The sequence below is a fragment of the Bombus pascuorum genome, chromosome 1 (genome assembly GCF_905332965.1).
Source record: "Bombus pascuorum chromosome 1, iyBomPasc1.1, whole genome shotgun sequence".
Taxonomy (NCBI): Eukaryota; Metazoa; Arthropoda; class Insecta; order Hymenoptera; family Apidae; genus Bombus; species Bombus pascuorum.
The window spans coordinates 29,614,414-29,637,988 of record NC_083488.1 but is presented as its reverse complement, the minus strand read 5'-3'; the positions used below and the strand labels follow the sequence as shown (position 1 = coordinate 29,637,988).

At 35.5% G+C, this 23,575-nt stretch overlaps 3 protein-coding genes across 7 annotated transcripts in view; 2 read left to right on the top strand and 1 right to left on the bottom strand.

Annotated features, from left to right (window-relative positions):
• The window catches only part of LOC132915935 (zinc finger protein 888-like), an 88,891-nt gene that overhangs the window by 41,583 nt on the left and 23,733 nt on the right, over positions 1 to 23,575 (bottom strand). The window lies entirely within an intron of this gene.
• LOC132915690 (uncharacterized) lies at positions 492 to 15,070 on the top strand. Of its 5 annotated transcripts, none has more exons than XM_060975518.1 (7): positions 492 to 759; positions 3,974 to 4,064; positions 9,414 to 9,617; positions 9,694 to 9,835; positions 10,680 to 10,879; positions 11,532 to 11,684; positions 13,463 to 15,070. In XM_060975518.1, the coding sequence occupies exons 1-7, from the start codon at positions 726 to 728 to the stop codon at positions 14,730 to 14,732; spliced, it is 2,094 nt and encodes a 697-aa protein (XP_060831501.1). In that variant the 5' UTR covers positions 492 to 725; the 3' UTR covers positions 14,733 to 15,070. The 5 variants fall into 5 exon arrangements, with proteins under 5 accessions (XP_060831501.1, XP_060831519.1, XP_060831514.1 ...); XM_060975536.1 differs by lacking the exon at positions 492 to 759 and adding an exon at positions 787 to 934 and having other exon boundaries at positions 9,383 to 9,617; XM_060975531.1 differs by lacking the exon at positions 492 to 759 and adding an exon at positions 788 to 934.
• LOC132916010 (U11/U12 small nuclear ribonucleoprotein 35 kDa protein-like) lies at positions 18,034 to 19,815 on the top strand. Its single transcript, XM_060975761.1, has 4 exons — positions 18,034 to 18,242; positions 18,463 to 18,678; positions 18,755 to 18,968; positions 19,067 to 19,815. Exons 1-4 carry the CDS (start codon positions 18,240 to 18,242, stop codon positions 19,255 to 19,257), a joined length of 624 nt encoding a protein of 207 aa, XP_060831744.1. The 5' UTR covers positions 18,034 to 18,239; the 3' UTR covers positions 19,258 to 19,815.

Here is a 23,575-nt window from a genome sequence, read left to right as displayed (position 1 = left end):
GAGAAAAATAAATCGTGGCGCGTAAGAATTTGCTGCAACTCATCCATTCATAAATCTATTCATCGATACCAAAATCTGTCCGTTGATATCGCGCAGCCAGAACGAAGAGAAAAACGACTCCGCGGCAGTTCCATAAAAACGTATTCGTAAATCTATTCGTCGATTTAAAAATCTCTTCTTCGATATCGAAACCTATTTATCGCTAACGTGTATGCAGAACGAGTGAAACAAATCGTGGCGCGTAAGAACTTGCGTCGACGACTCGTCAAATCGCTCGTCCGTTCCTAGATCTGTTCTCCGATATCGAAATCGTTAGCATCGTGTAATCCAGAACGAAGATAAAACGAACCGGCGTTAGAAGTTAGGACAAAGTGGATCGAAGGTGGTGGCAGGCTGGCGAAGAACGCGTGCGGAGCAGGAGGGCGCCGAGGAACGCCACTGGCCACGTGACCCGCCAGCAGAATCCGCGGCGTCCGCCGAAAATCTAAATCCGTCCGAGCCGAGAAGAAGAGGCACCCGCCGCCGGCCTCCGGGGACTCGCCGCCCGAGACCGCAAACGCGATAGTCAATAATTGCCTTTAGGGTACACCGGATCGGCGAGCGCCAGGAGAGAGAGATCGAGCGCGATCATCGTCCGCGTGTGCAACCCAACGACTGTCGGACGAACGCAACCCGTTCCTCGGTGGCTTGGAGCACTAGGGGAGGGTAGCCAAGACGTCGAAAGGATGATACGCGTCGACGAGACTGACCCGGTGGGCGGTAAGGGAGACCAAGCATTGCTCGATACACCAAACGGCGTGCCAGTCTATGGAATGCTTACGATCGCGTCGAAGATTATCGTGGATCGTTGGTGAAATATTTGATGGGAATGATTTATTGGAACATAGATATCAAGTTTTAATAATTATAGTTTTATCGTACGTATGGTGAATAGGTATGCAGAGTTTCGAGTGTAAAATTGTTCGGTATCGAGGATCATCGTGATCTGTTTGTGAAACGTTTGATGGGAACGATCGTTGGAATATGTAGATGCAAAGATACAAAGTTTTCCCAAGTATGATATATTATTTGTGGTGAATAGGATTGATGTCGATTGTACAATTGTTGAGCATCGAAGACGATCGTAGTTTGTTCGTGAATCGTTGCAGACGATCGTTGGAATATATATATATATATGTACGATAGATATAAAGAGGTATGCAATTTCCATAGTATATGGTATATTATGTGGTGTGAATAGGACTAGTGTCGAGGGTTTCGAGTGTAGAACTGTCGAATTTATCAACGTCGAAAATCGTTGTGCTTTGTTTGTGAACGACGCGAACGATTTTTGAAATATAATAAGATGTAAGGCTCTCATAGCATATCGTATATGGTGAGTAGGATTGGTGTCGAGGGTTTTAAACGTAGAGGTGCTTCTTTTTAGGAGAACTATTTTAATACATATTTTGCTGGTACTAAAACTAACTGGAATTTATTTAGATTGGTACGTTGAATAAATGAAAATGTGAAAGAGATGTCTGAAAAAAAATATATATTCAAACAGAAAATAATTCAACACTTGAAATTCTCAATCTCTTTTCTCCCTACCTCATACAAATAATGTGCTATTATAAACTATATATAGTGACTTGAAGATGTTTATTTGCATGAGATAGGGAGAAAAGAGAATGGGAATTTCGAGTGTGGAATTGTTTCCTTTTAGACAGATTATTTTAACAACTCGTTAATATTAAAGCAACAATTTCTATAAAAGGGACGACGTGTATGAATGCTATGACGATTTAAAGTTATCTGTTTATACTATAAGGCAGGAAAGAAGTGTCGAGATTTTAAGCGAAAAACGATGTAAGTTTCGTTAAGTTAAACCGAGTTTCCTCTTTCTTTGGCTAGTTATACTCGTGGTGATTTCATTCTTATCCAAGTGAAGCGTGCAGAGTGTGTTTTGAGCGTGGTTTTTCTTTAAATAAATGCAGTGATTCACTGGAATTTGGGACGATGCTGGAGCGTCACTGGTTGTTTACCGATCTTTTTAAACGACCGGTCTCGATGAACCCCGAAATCGTTCGAGGCTACGGATGTTTCTAACCAGCTGTCTCGTACAAAAGGGTGAAATGAGGTCGCGGCCGGCACGAAACTATGCGTTTGTCGCGTTCATCGGGAGACGCTTGTTCAAAGCGAAGAAGGAATTTCGTATCGAAACAAAAAGAAAACCATATAAAGTATATATAGTTTAGCGATTAAGAAGTCACATTGATCAACCGCATAGATCGAAAAGCAGAGAAAAATGATGTTACAAATATTATTTTATTACATCTACACTGGAATCGAAAACTTCTTTTGTTTACAGTATTCTCTTATGGTAATTCAATTTGATAACTAAATTGCTAACTAAATAATTAAAAACGTTTGTGTCTTAAGAATCGACGTAACGAAACTGGAAAATTGACAAAAGACGGAGTTGATCGGTTTTGCTTTTCAGAGATTCATTTATCGTTTATGTGAGTCACGATCCATCATAATCGTGAGTTAATATAAGAAATAATTCTGCTTTTCATTTGTTGTTTTGCTGTAATTTCAATCTAGATTTTACGTGACAAATTCATGCGCCTTTCTATTTATATTTTCTATTTAAATTCCGATCGCTTTTGCGTAGCATAATTGTATACATCGTGCATGATCGCGATGGCAGCTTATACATCAAAGTGTGACCACGGTCGAGACACAAAAATTGCTAAATTTATACGCGAGACAATTCGATATACGTTCACCGCTTCCTGTATGTCAGAAATCTTGAGTTGGCGAGGTTCCCTCGTAACCCAGGCTCAACGAAAAATAGATAATTAACGAGCCGTTCGGTTTTCGTTTCGAACCTCGCGTGTTAAACTATGATGGTTTTGACGAATCCTTATCGTAAGTAAAGGAACGCGTCTGTCACCGGAACTGTTGCCACCGGTAACGGAACTCGAGTCGAGTTTCAGCATGATCAGCTTTCGATTCGAGCGACGAAACTTCCATATACGAAATAATCCACGTGTCACGATTTGACTCTCTTTATAAGAATATACGTTTCTCAATTATTGTCCATTTTTAATTCAATTCGTTTTTTTTACCAGAAGAAGAAAATTTTTAATTTTCCGTACGATAATAGGGTCGTTTTCCATGCGCTTTATTCAAAGTTAATTTAAAAAATGCTTGAATTTTTTATAATTTCATTTTATTGTTTGGAGTTTAAATCGAACGAACGAATTGAATTTATTATTCGTTATTCTCTATTTTTATTACTCCAACCGATGAAATAAAAAAATGCGTTTAAATGTGAACAACGTTGTGAAAAATCACGAAATAAAATTATCTCGCAGTCATTCTTCTTCTCTACGGATGATACGTAAATCTGGATTTAATAAAATCAACATACCGTGTGTTGATGCAAATATTAAAACGATTTAGTATTGCAAGACAATTTCGTTCTAGATATAAAGTTACGATCAAAGTTAGAAATGTCTGAATAAATCGTAATATTAAAATACCAGTGACTTTTTAATTTTAAACGATTGTTTATAATCGTATCAGTCACCGTAATATTAAAATACCAGTGACTTTTTAATTTTAATCGATTGTTTATAATCGTATCAGCCGCTACTGTAATCGTTAGCGATTCGGTTGAAATTCTAAGTGGAGTTTTACAATCTCGGAAAAAGGTCGATTTCTTTGAAAAACTTTATCATTTACGACGTCTGATTTTTTTTAAGTTATCTTTTATAGAAAACACCTGGATGAGCGTAATACACATCGAGTAAGAAAGTATAGTCTAATTCAACAGCAATACAATCGATACCACCTAATGACAAAATCCACAGTCACTTAGCCAAGCCAATAGAATAAAGATGATCTACAGTAATTTATTACAATTTCAAGATTTATTTCAACGATCTAAACTTTGATATTAATTATAAATTCTCGTATTTTACAGAGCTCGAACCGAGTTTCCCCTATCGAAATGTGACAGTGCGTCGGGGCGTGGAATTCAAGGATCATTATGACATCGAATCTGAGATCGGACGGTGAGTGATGATCGCACATCGATTTCCTTGCGTATCACATTTGCGTATTTTTATTGTTGATAAACAGAGAAACGCATCGTACCCTACGTGTTCGCGATGGGAATAGACGCGTAAAATTCGCTACGTAACTTTCCAGAGTCGACCACTCGACCGAATTTATGCATATAGAGGCACACGATCATTGCAAATATCGCGGCGAGCCGCAGGGTTGGGCATGCTGTTTCTGAATTTGACACAATATGCGTGCTGGTATTGCGCAATGATTATACAAGCTGTACCGAGACTCTAATGCATGCCTCAGGCATAGAGGAACGGAATCCAAGGAACATGGAATTTCCGTTTTGAAGGACGCAACCTCGACTGACACGGATAAACGAAATCAAAGCTTCTAGTAGCCTTTTTGAAGTCAGTTGTTAATGCTATTGCGATGCTCGATTTCTGTATTTCTGAAAATCTTTTTTCACGCAACCGAACGTTCGAACAAATTTTTCAACGAGAATCAGACAAACGAGATTTAGTCGAACGAGACGTAGGAAACGCGATACGTTTGACCTTTCAAACGCATGTTTAATATGCGAAAATGTCGTAAAAATTGTATTGGTTGCAACGGACACCGTTCAGATGTTTGATTTCTTAAAACACCTTACATGTATTAGAAGCGGTTTCAAAAGTAAAACAATTGGAAAGAAATATTTGTAAGGTAGAGTAACGAGGATATAGGTGATAAATTTTCCGTTGACGGAGGTGGATTGAGACTGAAAGAGAGTCCGAGAAAGAGGAAGGAAAAAGTACGAAACCTTGACGTGTTTATTCCTTCCGGCGAACGTGGTATTCCTGTCTTGTATACATCGTAATCTTTCAGTTACTATGCGTGTCTGCCATTATGAATGAGACTCGGACCTGAATGATTTTTACATGCAACGCCGCCGCTTTCACGAGCCAGTAAAGCTACGAAATAAACTGTTGGAACGTTCGTTCTTCCAGTTACCATTTGCATTCTGATTTATGCCATGTTATTGCGATGTTTTTAAACAAAATATATATTGCGTAGAAAATATTGGTAAATACCTTGCAGTTACGAAGACAATTTATCAAAGTAGAAAACGTTGTCAAAACGGAGAAATTATTTCGATGGATATATCGAGTTTCAAAGGGAAGAATTTTATTTTCGATTAGGATCGGTGCAAAGGTAAGTTTATTTTTAATTGCGAGACACAATGTTGATGTGTATTCGTAACCACTAACCACGCACAAAGTATTGACGGATGGATCAGTGCCAAAGGTAAGATCTGAATGTCAATGACAAACTATTAGTGAACCGTCGATTCCGAATGATTGTTTTCGATCGAGAAATATCGGAAGATCTTCATCCATGATGCGTGCTTTAATATTTGAGATTATTCGAAGAAACGATAAATTGTTTGCAATTTTTAAAGAAAATTGCATCGAATTTTTATGGATACATAATCAAGTAGTTTAATTTCTTTTATTCGAGATGATTAGATAATAATTGGCGAAATGTATTGAAATATTATGAAACGATTTAAATGACTCAATAAATAGAAAATACTTGCTTCTGAAAAGTGGCAGAGGATTCTCTATAGAAAACTAAGATGTTGATATCCGATATTGTTTCAAGAATTAAAGAAATTTTTATGAAATTTTTAAAGATTCTTCAGCGATATTGTTGAAGAAGAATTTTGTTTTAAATTCAAAATTGAAGAACAAACTTCTAATATTCGCTTGTTTCGTTAAGCGTATGTGTTCTATCAATTTCTCGTTATTGTGACAAAGTTTTTATAACAATCACTATCGCAACATAGACTATTGGCGTATCATAGTACTTTAATTTTTACTTCGACGACTGCAACGAAACTAGAATCATTCGTAATGCAAATTCTATTCAACATTTATATCTGAAAATTCCAATAAAAGGTGCACGATCTCGAGTCATTGACCATTTCTGTGATAAAATTACTTCATTCACGATCAATGCGATATTTCTGGCTTCGAATTTCTAGAAAATCTCCATCTCGAATTATCGAGCACGACTGTTATTCTAATAACAAGTTGTACAATCGTAAATCATATTTTCCAATTAACCGGAATCGTTTTCATCGTTCGGCGATCTCTGTCGAATTGGCCATTTTCCATCGAGTGCGTGATATAGCGTGAATCATTGCAATGAATCGTAGCCACTTGCGAAAAATATCTCCTGGATGGCCATCGAAATGAATCGAATGTGCTGTGCAGTTTGATAACGAAGGTATGCAGAGAGTCGACGCTGCACCAAGTTCGAAGTGTAATCAAGGTCCTTGCACGTCTATAAATAATGAGTTTTTCGTAGTGACTGACGTTCGTGCGTCGAATCGCCCAGCATCCTGACGCTTTTACTCTTGACACATAGATTCGATCGAGCATCGACGTTACGTTCCAAGCTGAATCACTTTTCACCTTATCTGTGTATACTTGAGACAGTTTATAATTGTAGACTACTACTTAGCTTGAAATTATGATAATTTATCCTATCGTATAGTTTATGTACACGTCTGATGTACATGCTTAAAGACTCGTAGTTGCTCAGTGGAAGAACACACTGTGGCAGTAATTTTGCGTCGACTACAATACTGTTCGAAATAATTATGAAATTGCTTTTATAAGAATGATTTTATAAGAGTAAAGAGAAGCTAGAAGGTCTGTAGGTTCGATGGACTGACATATTACGATACGAGATCGTAATAAAAATCGATCGTAAGAGAATTGTTAGAAAATGTACGTAGACAAGAAGTCAGAAAGATCAAAGTGGCAGAGGAAATTTAAAAAAATTAAACAGCGCATAACAACGTAGCAATAACTGTAGCAGTTAATTTTCACGCTAATTATTTGAGCAAACATTTTGACGCTGTTCCCTCTAAATGAACTCTTGGATCGTTTTCACATCGCAACTGATTAAAATGCAGATTAAAACGCAGCCTCGCCACGGCATCATACGATTTTCTGGCAAACATTCCACTGCGATAATTTGTAATTTCTGCGTCCATAGTATGCTCTACTAACTCAATGAGTCACTAACTTGGCTTCGTGACAGCCACGTTACACCATCGTGTTTAAACAAGGCTCCAAAAACCATAGGTTGATTCTATGCTTCTCCGGATTTTTCTTTTCTCTGTTCACGAAGAATTTTCTCTGTTCACGAATTTTTCTCGATTCGTTCCAAGTCAAGATGACATTCCTGTGCATATTTATAAACGCAGAACATAATAAATTATATCGATCGAGTGGAAAAGAATGCGAGTATAATATCCTTTGTAACTATACTTATAGCCAAATCATCTTGGCGCGATATGAACGGTAAAATTGTCAAAGTTGTTGCCGGCGTTGCTTGGCACAACAAGACGCGATAAATTTTGAAATCGCGACAGGTGCGCACGAGAAATTTATTTTGTTTGGTACAACACGAAATTGGACGCAACTATTTGCAATTTAAACAGGAAAAATCGATTCGCTCGTTTATCGTTCTTTTTTAAATGATCGCCTTCGTGATTTATTAGCTTTTTCAATTCGATCTTTACGCGGTTGGAGCTTTAATCGAAAGAGTTACGGTCCTCTAAACTCTTCTGTGTTCTTGCACATTTCTACATGTCACTGTTTAAGTAAACTCGAAATGTAATATTAAAGATATCACGTATTACTCATCTCTTGCGAAATCATTTAGTATCGAGACGTGTCTGTTTGTATACAAAATTCCTAATTTTCTTGGATTTCGATGACTCTCCCTCTGCGAGAATAACATTCTAACGTACAACGTTAACGTTTTGAGTAAAATTTTGCTGGAGGAAAATCTTTCGCAACATTTTCTCTTATGGAGAAAAATGCTTGAAAAATGAAACCGAAAAGCGTACGTAAACGATTTAACGTTATAATCTTGAAATCGTTTAACTTTTAATCGATGTGCCATTTACCATCAGCACGAGAAGTGTAATTTTCATTAAAACAGATTATTCGGATAAATTGTTTTAACAATGATATAAATTACGATAAGAAAAAGAAATAAGGCGTCTTGTTTATATAAGAAGAAGGAATGTTGGAGTTAACAAGGTCAAAGTTCACGAATGCGACTGCTGTTGGCGTTCTTGAGACGTTCAATGAAATATTAACAAGGTGTTTTTGTTCTGTTCCTTCGCATACCTAAATGTTCTCAAGTTACCACGATTTATTACGCTGACATTTACTATTGCAAGACTACAAAGAAATACATACTATCATGTATTATTTAACCGTCTATTTTATCCCATTTTCAAGGTTCCAGCGAGCATCTTCTTACCATTAGCGAGTTCCATTTTATTTTCATTTTGTTACCAATGAAACTCTACTCTATCGTAAAACTTGATATTTAAAAATGATTCAAGAATATTTGTAACGAGTATAGCTTTCGATGTTTGGCGCACATTACCATGCATCAACAATAGCTAATGCGTTTCTGTCCGTCGAACAATTTACACGAAACGTGTTTATGCTTCGAGCGAAAGCGATTGTACACGTTTAGACTGGGGTACGATTTTTTCGTCGAAAATAACGTTTGATTTCGCGCAGTATCAAGAGTGAATTGTTATAATTTACGAAGCTTACGAGGTCTCAAAGAACATACGGGTGAAGATGGTTTATTGGATAACTGACAGAAGTCAATTCCTTTCTTCGGTAAATATTTGGTACTGTCGTTAAGTCGTTTTAATAATTCAAACGTTCTAGGAAATCGAGAATGGGATAGAAAAATGTATCGAAATGGAATGAAATTAATCGAAAGATTAGAAAAAAATTATAAGAAATTTAAAGAAGACTAGAAAGAGATTTGAAGCTACAGTTATGAAAATTGAAAATTACAAGTATTACAAAAAGATGAAAAGATATTTGAGAAATTATACCGCTGTTTAGAAACGTGGAAAAATGCTCGAATTACTTGCAAAGTAAATGTAACTTGTAGATAAATATTGTAACGAAAAGCATCTATAAAACAACGGTTAACACTTTTATTGCACAACTGGTAATTACTTGCCAACTTTCAAAGTGTATCTAAAAATATTCTGCCTGTACGATTCTAATTAAATAGAAATCAACTTACTTAATAAAAATTAATTTTATAAACTGCATGGATTTGCATATTTTTTGGTAACTGTAGAAACGATAGATTTGAAAGCCATCATTTTGACGGAACCGTGCGTACGATCGCGTATAATTCTAACGTTAACGAATGAAAGCCAAGACAACGATGCGATCGAAGTCGCCTTGATAGAAGTTTCTACGAATTCTTACGTGTACAGATACGTGAAACGAGATCGTACCTATTTGCAGAGGAAAATTTGGCACCGTTTATCGATGTAAGGAGAAAGTAAGCGACTTGATGCTCGCCGCAAAGGTGGTGAACACGGCGAAAAAGGAGGACAAACGATCGGTGGAACGAGAGGTGGAAATTATGAGACGGTTACAACATCCACGACTTATTCAGCTCTACGATGCCATTGACACCGGCAAGCAGATATACGTAATTTTGGAACTGTAAGCTCTCGATACAGCAAGTGTGTTCATTTTAGAGGAATCATCTCGATTATGCTTATTTTCGCGTATGTTCAAGGATCGAAGGTGGCGAACTATTTGAGAGGGTGATAGACGACGATTTCGTGTTGACCGAGCGTAGCTGCGCCGTTTTCATGCGACAGATCTGCGAGGGTATAGAGTTCGTTCACCGACAGAATATTTTACATCTCGATTTAAAGGTGAATTATACTGAAAAATATCGATTTGCGTTATTAGTTTACACGCGGTACAGCTGAGTTTTGTTACTCGACGATTAATACATTTATTGCTGCTAAAATATGGCTTCTCCTCGGCAATTGCATATGTTTTTCGTCATAGAAATTCTCAGTTTAACTGTATTATGAGAAAGATTACGCAATAAATAAATCAAGATACGCAACTCCCAAGAAGAAGGCAGACTTTAGTAACAGTAAATGTATTTTTTGTATATTTTTCATTCATAGTTATATTAACGTAATTTGCGTATTAACTCTGAAGTATATCTGGTTTACCACATAAATGAACAGAGTTATTAAATAGAAGCTATAGTTAATGAATTTTAATTAAAGATACGCAACTCCCGAGAAGAAGACAGACTTTAGTAACAATAAATGTATTTTTTGTATATTTTTCATTCATAGTTATATCAACGTAATTTGCGTATTAACTCTGAAGTATATCTGGTTTATCACATAAATGAACAGAGTTATTAAATAGAAGCTATAGTTAATGAATTTTAATTAAAGATACGCAACTCCCGAGAAGAAGACAGACTTTAGTAGCAGTAAATGTATTTTTTGTATATTTTTCATTCATAGTTATATTAACGTAATTTGCGTATTAACTCTGAAGTATATCTGGTTTATCACATAAATGAACAGAGTTATTAAATAGAAGCTACAGTTAATGAATTTTAAAAGCGTTTTATCGCTTAGTTTGGTTTAATTTATATTTTACAATTTACCATATAATTACATTATTTCGCTTTCTGATTCACATTTGACAATATGACGATAAGGTAATTGATATACTCTCTGTTTCTAGCCTGAAAACATATTATGTTTGACAAAGGAGGGTAATAGAATCAAAATCATAGACTTCGGTCTGGCGAGGGAGTACGATCCAAAGAAGAAGTTGCAAGTTCTATTTGGCACGCCGGAGTTCGTTGCACCGGAAGTCGTAAATTTCGATCAGATTGGTTATGGTACCGACATGTGGAGTATAGGCGTCATCTGTTACGTATTGTAAGTTGCCCTTCAATTTCGATCCGTTTACTTTACATGGAAAAGCGGGAACATAAATATTTGAGAAACGTTTAACAACAAGTAAGAAATATCGACAATGCTTGAAATATACGTGTAATAAATATTTTTGATTTTTCGAAAGAGAAGATTTACGAATTTAGAAAACGACACGTTTCCGATTAATCTAAGTTTTTCTATATTTTCTAGTTTCTAAATTTTCAAATTTGTAAACCTTGAAATATTCGAATCCTTAAATTTTCAAACGTTTTATTCTCAAATTTTCCACGCTAAATGTATTCTTCCGTAATTTCTACTAAATTTAACATAGAATTTTGTTTATTTTATCTATCTTGCATATAAACCCTGATACATACTTCCCCGTAAATGCCTATTAGAAAAATTCTGCTTCTACTACAAACATTAGGCAAGTAGCCTTCAACGAAAAACGTATAAAGCGCGTTTCGCATTCCACAGCTCTATTTTCTAACAAAGTGAGGAACATAAACATAACGCTTGGTGATTTAACCGTAGATTGTACCACTAAAATTATTTCTCGTTTGTTCCTCGGCGAAGAAATTAAAAATCATTCGCATTTCATTACTCCATGTAAATTACAACGAGACGTACGCAAATTATTTATTTCTATTTTCAGATTATCCGGTTTGTCACCGTTCATGGGAGACACAGACATCGAGACAATGGCAAACGTGACCATCGCGAAGTACGACTTTGATCATGACGCATTCGCCAATATATCCGAAGACGCGAAGGATTTTATCCGTTGTCTGCTAGTCAAAGACAAAGAGTACGTATCGCTTGTTATTTTTGAGAAATATTACGTCGTACAAAGGTGACGTGGACTTATGCTAAAATATCCGAACCACGTTGCTAATTACGATTGACAGAAGACGAACGTGAACACTGACACGTTCGCAAAACTTATTAATGAACGCAGCTGCCCAGATAACGAAATACACGAACAACTTTCTTGTCTTTGACTGTATGTACATCGTTTGCCAAGAAAATTCAACAGAGCCATCATTTTCTGTATCCTTCGATCACCTTATTCCATTCTCTCGATTAAATGATCCTCTGTTTCGAATTGTTCGGATTACGATCTCTACGTGCACATTTAACACAAACAAGAACGATAAGACTAAAAATTGATCGTGTAGTTACTGTAAATATTGAAATTGCGCAATTTTAGTCTTTCGATTACCAATTGTTATTCAATCATTTGCAAACTAAGTGTAAAGTATATGAACAAATCATGGAATATTCATAGAAACTAGCAGGGTAAAAATTAATTATGTAGCAAATGGAATAAATATTAGGATTTCTCGTCAAATATTGAAATCCTGTAACTCTAGTTTCTCTAGCCGTTTATAAATTAAAAATTAAAAGAAAAATACGCGAGTATATCATTTTAGCGATCTTTTTACGTCGAAGGCGAAGTCAAAACTCACGAAGAAATTGTAATTTTAATTCTAACACGTAATCAAGTGTAACTTCTGTTTTAACTTGAGATAATAAAATAATCGTTGTTGATACGAATGGCGTAATTAAAATTGCAATAATACTTCCCGATTGCTTTTATTCTGATCGTTATACTTCGTTCTTCGCAATAGATTTCTAAAGATTATGTTACATTTTCGTATTCTAAATTTCTTAATTGATCTATAAATAATTTCTTAATTAAAAGATATCGAAATTGAATTTAATTCGAAGTAAGATCTTGCAAATGAAGAGAAAAACAAGTTCTTTCGAACGTTCGATTATCTGGACAGTTACGCTCGCGTCTTTGTTGTAACTCTTTCACGGTTACTCTTCGACTTTCTCTCTCTCCCTTTGTGTCTGATTAATCCTGAGCATGTTTCCTTCATTTTCAATATGTTGCTTTTCACTGGAAGCGATATATGTTATCAGCAAGCAGAATCAATAAATTACTACCGACTTTCAAACGTCAGTCTTAATCTGCGTAAATCAATGATTTCAGCACGAATTACGATTTTACGTTCCTTTGAATTAAACTCCTAACAGAAAGCACGCAAGTGCGTTCAACGAATCGAATCGAATACTCAATTTCTCAACTTCATTTTGAAGAAGAATCGAATTACTCTCGTACGCCGTGCGTTCACGAACAGTCTCAACATCCGTTCGACCTGCTGCTTCTAAAAAAAGCATTCAAAAGCGGCCAAGGAAGCGGAAATCCATCGTACATATAGTTTCTTGATCTCGAGACGTCTGTCTGGCTCTGATTTTCAAATTCCATTCAAGGAAACACGTTCTATAGCTTCACACGTGTTCCCCGCGTTTCCATCTCATCATCGCTATCAAACCATTCGCTTCCATCGTTGAAAATCTATATAGAGTTGCACTTCCCGGCTCAGAAGAGAACAGGCAAAAATTCTACACACATATATATATATATACACATATATATATGTCTGTGTAAAAGAGAGAAAGAGAGGGAGAGAGAGAGAAAGAATCAAAAAGCAACAGAGAAAGAGAGACACAAAACATCCGAAACAAATTCCTGGCGATCCTGGATCATCCTCACGAAGGAGCTGTCCAATCTTTCAGCAAACGAATGTCGGCCACGCACTGCAGGGAACATCGTTGGTTGGCGAAGAAGCCAGCGACGCAGCAACAGCAGCAGGTCGAGCAAACGGTGACGATATCGAAGCCGAAGACTCCAGATCTGCCAATCCCTCGAGTGGAAACGAGCAGCGTAGACGAGTTGGACGTGACCAAGGACAATCTGAGGCTGTTCGTGGAGCGCTGGCGTGAGCACCCTGACAGCCCGTATATCATAGATATTCCTCAGTGTGTGTTGACTCAACAGAATTCGACTCGCGATTACGAGGAATTAGTGTCGTTAGGAGGTCACAGTCCGTCGCCTTGTGCCAGTATCTCCAGCGAACCGTCAGAAGCGACGGACGGCTCACCCCGAGAGAGCTACGGCACGTTCCTGACGGTGCCTAGCTACGGTCTCGAGAGGAGAGCCTCCGAGGGCGTCACCACGGAGAAGTCAAGGGGCGACCCTGCCAGTCAAATCATCTTGGCTGATGAGATAATCAAATTATCAGAGCGTCTGAGATCCATAGCGACGGGAGCGAGCGGATATTCAAACGAGGAGGAAAGCTCCTCGGAGACCGGCGAGCAGAGCAAGAAGCCGCTCGAAGACAAGGACAAGAGGAACGGTGTTCGTTCGAGGAACGGATTGGTTGTTGAAAATACCGAATGCAACGAAATTGCGGAGAAATTGTCGAGCATAGTAAGACACAGGAAGCTCAACGGAACCACGTTCCATAGTAGTCGTAGTTTTGATAGGAACACGGAAACCAGTACCGCGAATATGTTCGCCTCGTTGAAGAAGTCGAAGCAGAAGAAAGAGGAGGAAAGAAGCCGGAAAGGCTCTATAGAATCAGTTAGGTCGGAATCTTTCGAGAAGAAAGTGGAAGATATAACGAGTAAGAAAAATGAAATAGTATTTAACAGAAATGAGGCTGAGATGGATCTTACTCCACCGTGGCGGCGCGCACGGGTGAAACAATTTGGTGAGACTAGTAGGGACGTCCCACGAATTTCTGCCCTTCGTAATTTGCATAAGAGTCTGAATCTGGATGAACCTACTAATACCAAGGATTTGTTGCTACATTTGCTTGGTGAATGGGAAGGAACCACGAGGTCGTCAGGAGTTGGTCGGAAGTCCGTCAGCGTTGATTGGTGTGGCGAGGAATCTGTTGCTAGGAAAACGATGAACTCTTTGGCCGAATATTTCCAATCGAAACAACAAAAGTCGACGGCGACTAACGTTAGTTCATCCACGTCGAGTTCGATACATCGTTGAGACGATTCCGTTGGAGGAGTCGAGGGCTACGTTGGATTTGCCTGTCGTTTCTTACGACGACGACGACGACGACGATGAGGATCGTTCGCCATTGTGAAGTTCTCAGGGCAATACAAGATATAGAGACGGTGGTGGATGACACAGTGAAGACATACGATTATTTTTTGTTTAATGTATACAAATAGCGTTGCTACTTCCGGTTTGGATGGAACTGAAGAATTTATAATGAGTGCGCAATTTCATTTGAATTCATTTGTGTCGAATTCAAGTAAATACGTGAGTTCCTGGTGAATTGCTCGTGTTGTCAAATTTATTATGTTCGATTTAGAAAAAGAAAACGAATGATTATTAAAATTTTTCGATAATCGACACGTGTATTCGTTCTTTTCTTTGGTCTCCAAGAAAATATTCCTCTTACATTCAGTTTGGTTAGCAACAAAAGGAAGAATATATAGTAAGAGACAAAAATTTTCGTATAGTTGAAATGTAAAAATAGAAGGAGAGATGTTTCCTGTACTAAGTATATTTAACTACATGCAACTGTACATTATATGCGAACTTGCTAGAAACCAATTTGCTCATTACTCCACTTTTTATGAATTTCATCATTTCATTATATAAATGTATAATTAACGTTCAATTCTCAAATCATTTACTTTCGTAAATTCGTTCATCGCAAGAAGATGACACAAATAACGATAAATTCCGAAGTAAATCGGAAAAACATTGTTTGCAAGCAACATCATCGTTCTTCTATACCTTCCGATCTGTGAAGTCCATTAACGTGGCTTCTAAACGGTCCAAATGTACACGAACAAAAACTAATCCATAAATGGATACCGTATAACGTTAAAAGAAGGTCCTGAAGACTGGGAAGATATAGAACCAGATTCCTCTTAATTTTATTAGTCTAAATTTACTGTTAACGTTAGTCGTTCGTCGAAAAGAGAAGAGAAGGAAATTAATTAATTGTATTACACGAACAATTTTGTCTCGACAAGATGTTGCTATTATGCGAATCTTGTCTCATTACAAGTTACCAAATAACTACGTTAAAATTTGTTTGTGCAGTAACAATAGAAAATAGTTCTCTTTTTATTTCTACATTCCAATTATGTAAATGAACACTTTTGTCTCTCGCCATGCTTAAGATATCAACCGATTTGCTTAGAAATAATCGTAAATTTGATCGATTGTTTTGCTTCAGGAAAAGACCATCCGCTACTCAACTATTAGAACACCGATGGTTGGACGTGGCCTTGGAGAATCCGATCTGTAAAATTAGGTTAAAGCGGTATGTCATCAAGAAGAGGTGGATTAAAGCGGTTAACACGATATTAGCGTTGAGACGAATGGGTGCCCATTTAGAACTCGATTTAGTTTGATAGTCTATCTCTAGATTACTTTTAGATAGCGAATTAATCATTAAGTTTCGATTCTCGTCGAGTATACAGAAATATCGCGATGATTTCTGGGCAGGATACTTGCATCAGCGTAACCATGTGAAGTATTATTTTTCTTCTAATTTGCGTCTCCATTAAGACGTAACGATTAAAACATTCGTACGCGTAATGAAATTAACGCTAGAAGCTTGTAACTTTTTCGTAGACGTTGAAATTTTAGTGTTTGATTAATATTCTCTTGGAACTGTAAATTTGGAAACTGTGACAGTATTATAGAAACATTGATACGATGAAACTAATTCCACTTTAACGTGGAACAATGTACCAAAAATTATTATAAGCCTAGATATAATTCAATCACTAATTCAGACAAATATTTTAATACTTTTCATCGTTACCATTTAATGTATTGAACTATACATATCTTCTCTTATTTGTATACGAATGAAATACGCCAGTCATATAGTTTAGCAATGATTATTTATCTGTTACGTAATTAACATTTGATTTCAGGTTGATTTAAATTAGATAGATAATTTAAGGAGAACTTATGTCAATATATGTATGTATTAAAATAATTAATTCGACATATCTTTATTTTCAATGAGAATTCTAAAAGTTTGATTTTCTTTTAAATATCTAAAAATCTTTCTTATTAGATGGTAGAATTTCGATTGATTTCTTTTCTTCAAATTTAGAACGTAACTATAATTAGAATAAGAATAATTATATTCATAACTATAACTTTAACCAATATTTTTCCATTTAGTTCATGCTTTGACACCAGTTGATGTTTTGATAATGTAAGTACTTGCATATATCATAATATATAATAATCCATTATTATATGAATAACATATGCATATCGACGTGTAATTTTATCAAATTAAACGGCATATTATAATTTTTTATTTATATTTCCAATAACGAATACGAATGTAATAAATATTCTATTTTCTATGACTTTGTTGCATGAAACTGTACGGTAAACTGTCTCTTTGTTGTTCGAGTGAAGGGTTATGTCCGTTGTAAATTTATAATCCGTATTCATGGTACGCATGATGATTGTGTATTCGTCTCTATCTATTGGAAACGTCGCGCCGCCTCTGCGATTAATAAATACTAAAAGGTCGAAATTGACGCCACCGTCGATAAAATACACGCGTTCAACCACGAAATTCCTGCAACCGCGTGTATCGTGAATTTATGAGGCTATCCCGCGATAGGAATTCGTATTATGTAAATACGAGCATGTAACGCACCAGCCGTGCCTTTAAATAAAGTCTTCTACAGTGTCGTGGACGACACAAAGCCGCACGATATTGTATTATATTAATAGATGTAGTTCCACCTGTTGTCTGACGTTTCCTATTTCCAATCGCGGCTGTTGCTCCTCGCTCGTTGAACAGCGAGGCTTTCAAATAATTTGACAAATTCAACAAATCTCAGAAAAGTAATAATAGAAAATAAAAACAATAATAACGACAATGTTAAAAAGAATGTCGTTAATTTGTCGTCTTCTGTTATTTATAGTCGCATCTATTATTTGCACGAGTTATTAGTAACAAAAGAATGAAAAGTTATTATATATTATTATATGTATTATAGATAATTTGATAATTCTTGCATTGATTTATAATCTTTTGTTTTGACAAAACAATTGTTACTTGGAAGTATTTGAATCTTGAATATGTACGATAATGAGTTATATATAATATAATGTACCATTAGTGGTATAATTTTGTTAGAATAAAATAAAATTGTTATAGTTGTTATTACAATTGTACATAATATTTCTTTAATGTAATTTATTGTTTGTAATAGTTTTAAAAAATAAGACTGATCCGAGAATTTCACGATTTTCAATTCAAATTCGTTTTCTAATATTTCATACAGATGGCGACGTCGTATAATCCGGAATTGTTTTCTAACATTGACAGTGTTTATTATATAGGAAAGGTTATATCGTTTTTTTTCTGTTTCAGAAAATATTAGTTCACAATAATTATAATTTTTCGAATGTGACGTGTGATAATAGTTATCTTTTTCATAATTTGATGACATTCGTTCTTGTCGATATACATTATACTTTATTTTTATAAAGATGGTGAGTAAATGATGTATTGTAATAAAAATAAAAGTAATTTCGTGTCACTTTAGAGATATTTTAAAACAAATGTATTAAGTGTATGTTAAAGTACTATTTAAAGAACGTTCAATTCAGTACAATTCAGTAGGTTATGTTTCGATTTACTAGGGATACGTAACCATACATTCTTTAGATTGTATATCAATACATCTTAAAATATAATGTATTTATATTCCAGGTTGACGCTTTGCAGAATTGGAGTCCTTATGCCAAAAAATACGAACCTTTGAAAGCAGGTAGCATTGATGGTACAGATACAGAACCACATGATAAAGCTATTAGTCGTGCAATACAAGCACATTATGAACCACCTCATGGATTAAAATCAAAACCAGAAAGGACATTATTTGTCGCCAGATTTGGTCCAAAAATTACCAAACATGATTTAAAGGAGGTATGTTAATATATTTCAACTTTTATTGTTTTCATAAATAAAAAAAACATATATACTTAAGTATTAATAAATTCAGTTTTTTTCTAGATATGGAGAAGTTGTATCGGCAAAAGTTATAGTTGATGTTGTGACTGGATTATCCCAAGGTTATGGATTTATTGAAATGAGAAACGAAGATGAAGCTAGAAGAGTAATTAGACGTTGCGTAGATGCTACGTTAAAAGGCTATCAAATTTTTATAGATTACGAGTGTGGACGTACTTTGCATGGGTGGAAACCAAGGAGACTTGGTAAGTAATTACATCCTAATTGCTTATAAGTGTTCAATTTTCTAAACTTTATATCATAATATGTACAAATAACTAATAGTTGTTATAATTTTATGTAGGTGGTGGTTTTGGTGGCAAAAAGGGGTCAGGTCAACTTAGATTTGGTGGAAGAGATAGACCTTTTAAAAAACCAATTGTACCTCATATTATTAGATCAAATCCTCATCACGAACAACATTATCATTATGAAGAACATCATCAGTATCAAGAACATCACCATCAAGGACATCATCGTTATTACCACCATTAAGAAAGTATCCATAATTAAAATCTTTTAATAATTTTAACATTAAAATATGTTGTAACAATGTCGCGATGTACCTGCGCTTTTTCAAAGATTTGTTTGCAGATTTTGTAATTTTGACTTCACTCTGGTAGAAATATTTGAAATCTACACTTATTTTGTGAAATATATCTTAATGTATTATACATTATAAGTAATGTATAAATTAAGAAGAAAATATTAATTACTAAAAATAAAATAAATTTAATGTCAGAAACTTTTAACGAAAAAACAAATGTTTAATATTTCTCCCCATTATTTTCTAAAATAGGATTGAGAACTATATAAAACATTCTGTTTTTTCTCTTACTAAATCTGTGCTATATCTAAACCCTCGCAATATATTTCTAATCGTTGTCTGATGTCATTTAAAGAATTCTTGTTTTTTTTTCAGCATTCCATAAATTGTAACCGATGCCAAAACTATCACTGTGAATCAAGTTGTTTTCGTTTTCAAAAATTACAAAACATATTCTAGAGAGAATAGCACTCTTTCCAAAATAAAGCACGAATGTCCTAAAACAATTTTGATTTATTCAAAATAAAAAATTTTCTAATTCTCCAATCCTAAAAATTACCGTAGCGTAACTACCCTACTCATCATACAACGCCACAGCTCAATTTTATGTCGCTGCTAGAGCTAATTAACACCGAATTATTTTAATTCGGGTAAAATCAGCGGAATGCAGTTGATTATTCAATTCGTTTTATCGGAAGACATATAATCCATAACAAATAATGATGTCTAGTTCGTTAATTGCGAAGGTATTGAAACCATAACGACATTAATCTTGTTAAATTATATCAAATTCATTTTATAATAGGACATTCGTTGAATCAACTAAAATTGTTTTCTTCTTATAACGTATAAAATTCTTTCTTGCACAAAAATAGAAGAATATTGTTCAAACTATTGTTTTCGATTGTATCCCGAACATTTATACGTACTCTCACTCTGTATATTTGTAATCTCGCACTAAAATCTCAAGATGGTCCAATTACGTATGTTAAATCAGATCAACTTCACTATAATGAGTACCATATAACGAAACTTTCGTTGAATCAACCAAAACTACTTCCTAGTATATGCAGAAAGCTTTCTTGTTCTTCTTTCTATCTTCAAGACTTATATTTCCATCCTATGCTCGGAATCTCGCGTTAAAATCTATGAAGATGTTAAATTCCTCCAATTGAGTAGGTGTATGAAAGATTAACAGGCGTCGCATGACCAATTAATCAGCGATCATTGGAAGAGCGAGCAACGCCAAGAGAGTCGAGTTTTCTGGCGTGGTGTGAAGCGAGGTCGTCAGCGTCGTGGAACTTTATACTCGAGCGTCGGCGACACCCTCTCCCTAGCACGGCCCCCTCCATATATGGAGGCGCCTCGTGGTTCGACGTCGGCCACGCGAACGAAGTTTCAGCCTCCAGGCTGCCTCTGATAAGGTAGCCTCCTTCCTCGACTCGTCTCTCTCTGCCTCATCCACCTTCGCCAAGGTCTCAGAGGGGCAACCCACATTCGTTTATCGCGGCTCCTATTTCGTCGGTTCGGACTCGGACGCTGCTCCCGTTTTCACAACATAAACGCTGCTCTGCCCCCAGTGCTTTTTTTATTCACGGACACAGCTGCCGGAGGTGGCAGCTCGTATACGCGGTCTTCGCTACATTTTGTAGCCGTTAGATACTAGATGTCGCACACTTTACTCTCTTTAGAGTTTGAGTTTCGAGTTCTTTTTCTGATTCTTTTGATTTCTTATTATCAGATTATTAAAAGTCAACTTTATTATGAGCGTCTATGTGTGTAGAATACAAGCGTAAAGTATCAGGAAGAGATAGGTGAGTTGAAGCAGATCACTTGTCCATAAAGTATAATCTATTATAACGATGATTTGACTATACTTGTGGCTCTTCTATGTGAATAATTAACGTTTCATAAAGTAGAAATGTGTAATACATACAGGTAGAATATTAGAAAAGATATTGAAGTAGTAAAAAGTGAATTTGTTATACTTGTAACTTTTCTATATGCACGATTAATAGTTTAAGGAACAAAGATTCTTTAAGGTTTCTTATAATGTAAGAATTTATAAATCTTTTCTGTAAGGAACAATATTTAGATTCTTGTAAAAGTAAAATTTTTTCTGTCATGCGATTAATATCTCATTATCATTATTGGAACTAAAATAGTGATTTTCTTAACACCTTAACTTTCTCTTTTTCTTTAGTATACATCATAAGAATGTATATATAGATATATATATATCTTTACTGTAAACTATAATAATTGTAGAGTTTGCTAGAACATATGTCAGTAGTATAGACATAAGTTTCTTTGTACGATAATAACATCATAGAGATTTAAACGAGATGAATTTTCCGAACATATTTTCAGTTATCGTGTAATAACTAAATGACGTATAAAACATCATAATAATCCTTCGCACATAACTTTAAAAGCTATATTCATATTTTTATTCGTTCTTTCGTTGCGTTTGCACATTGTCGCATTTTTCCCTTGGATATTTGAACCTTCCATCTGGTTAATACATTCTTTATGACTTTGAAACTTTCATTTTATGTTCTTAAATTCCACGATATCCTTCGAACGAGAAAGGAAAATTTTATTTCATCCGACATAAATATTTTTATTAACTCTTCGACAAGAGATAAATTTTTAATAAATACTTTTATTAGATATCCTTTGAGAAACATGGCGAAAATACCCCATAATTATTGATAAGATATCATAAACAAAATATTAAACAATATTAATACAAATTATTTGAACGTTATAAGCAAAATATTGAACGATAAAGCACGAATAATCGTTGTTTCAACATTACAAGCAAAATATTCAATGACAGAGCCTTAATAGATACTGTTTCATTAATCTTCTCGTTAACAGTGAATAAATTACGTTCTACGCAACCATTTGTATCGCGACTATAATAATGATTACATTAATTTCAAGCGCACAAAGTGCGTCAGATGGCTTTTAGCAAAGGAACCATCATTTTCATGTTGTTATTGCTAGAGGGTAAATATATTTAGTAATGTGCCGTAGACCAGTGGGCAGTAAACTTTCGACCGGCGCGGTGGCGAGGTTGAACACGATACGGGACAGATATAATGTAGCTATATCAGCGTCAGAAATAACTCACTCGGGAGAAAAATTTATCCTGTATTTCTATAATCGTTCTAGCATATGCACGGATAATGCTGCAAAAGAAACACGGATAAATTTACTTCTAATGTCTTTTTTATGTTTGTTCAGTAGATTGATGTTTTCTGATACTTCGAGCTTTGGTTAAAAATTTATATACAGACGGGGCACCCTCTTAAGAACGTATTTCGAAAAATGAAAGCACTGAGATAAAAGGTACGACTTTTATCGTACGCGATAAACAGTTCCGTCGAATAACGTTCCCGTGAAGCGTTTTTTAATTCGCCGCAGTTTCCGGCTTTTATTCCTTCCTTTCCTTTTCCCTTCCTCTCGGTCAGACGTGAGCACAATTACGAACTCAAGATTTCTCGTTCTGCCATTAAAAGTACTGCCCCTTCCTATTTTCTCTCTTTTCTTTAAGCTAACCGGCGAACGGAAATGAAGGTAAAGTGGGAACGCGAAAAGGTTTGCGAGTGGTTGCCACATAACGTTTGAATAAATTGCTATCTTTAAATACTCAGAATTAAACGCCCTACGATGGAAGAGCATTTGCGGATTAACAGTGTTACGCCATCGAGCCAGGTATTGGAATGTACATTCCTAAACTTGGGATTTTTAACGGAACAGAAGAATACGTAATGGATTTATCCAAGATGAATAGGTTTGTCTTGAGACTAGTTAGGAAATTAGATAGAATTAGCAGTGGCGGATACTGGTTATTGAATAAGTTATTAAATTTAATTAAGTTTAAATTGGCTGCTTACTAAATTTATTACTAGATATTTCAGGGCTAGTTACAGTAGGAAATCGTTTAATATTAGCTGTAGCCGCTGTAGGTAATAATTTGATAATTGTTTCGGAATTAGTTAGAAAGTTAAGTTTTAATCGTAGCAACTCCTTAGAGTCCGAATTAAATGTCGTACAATTTATTATTAAGAGCCGAAGCTACTTATTCACTGGATGAAGATAAAAAAGTATTTGAACATCGTATTTAGTTTGATATGTGCATAGTACTTCATTAGGAGAAAGCTCTCTCTTATTAACTTTGTTATCGTCCGAAGGTACCTCCTTTAGTACGATCATAGAAATTTTATACCGTGACGATGTACGAAATGTTACTTTATG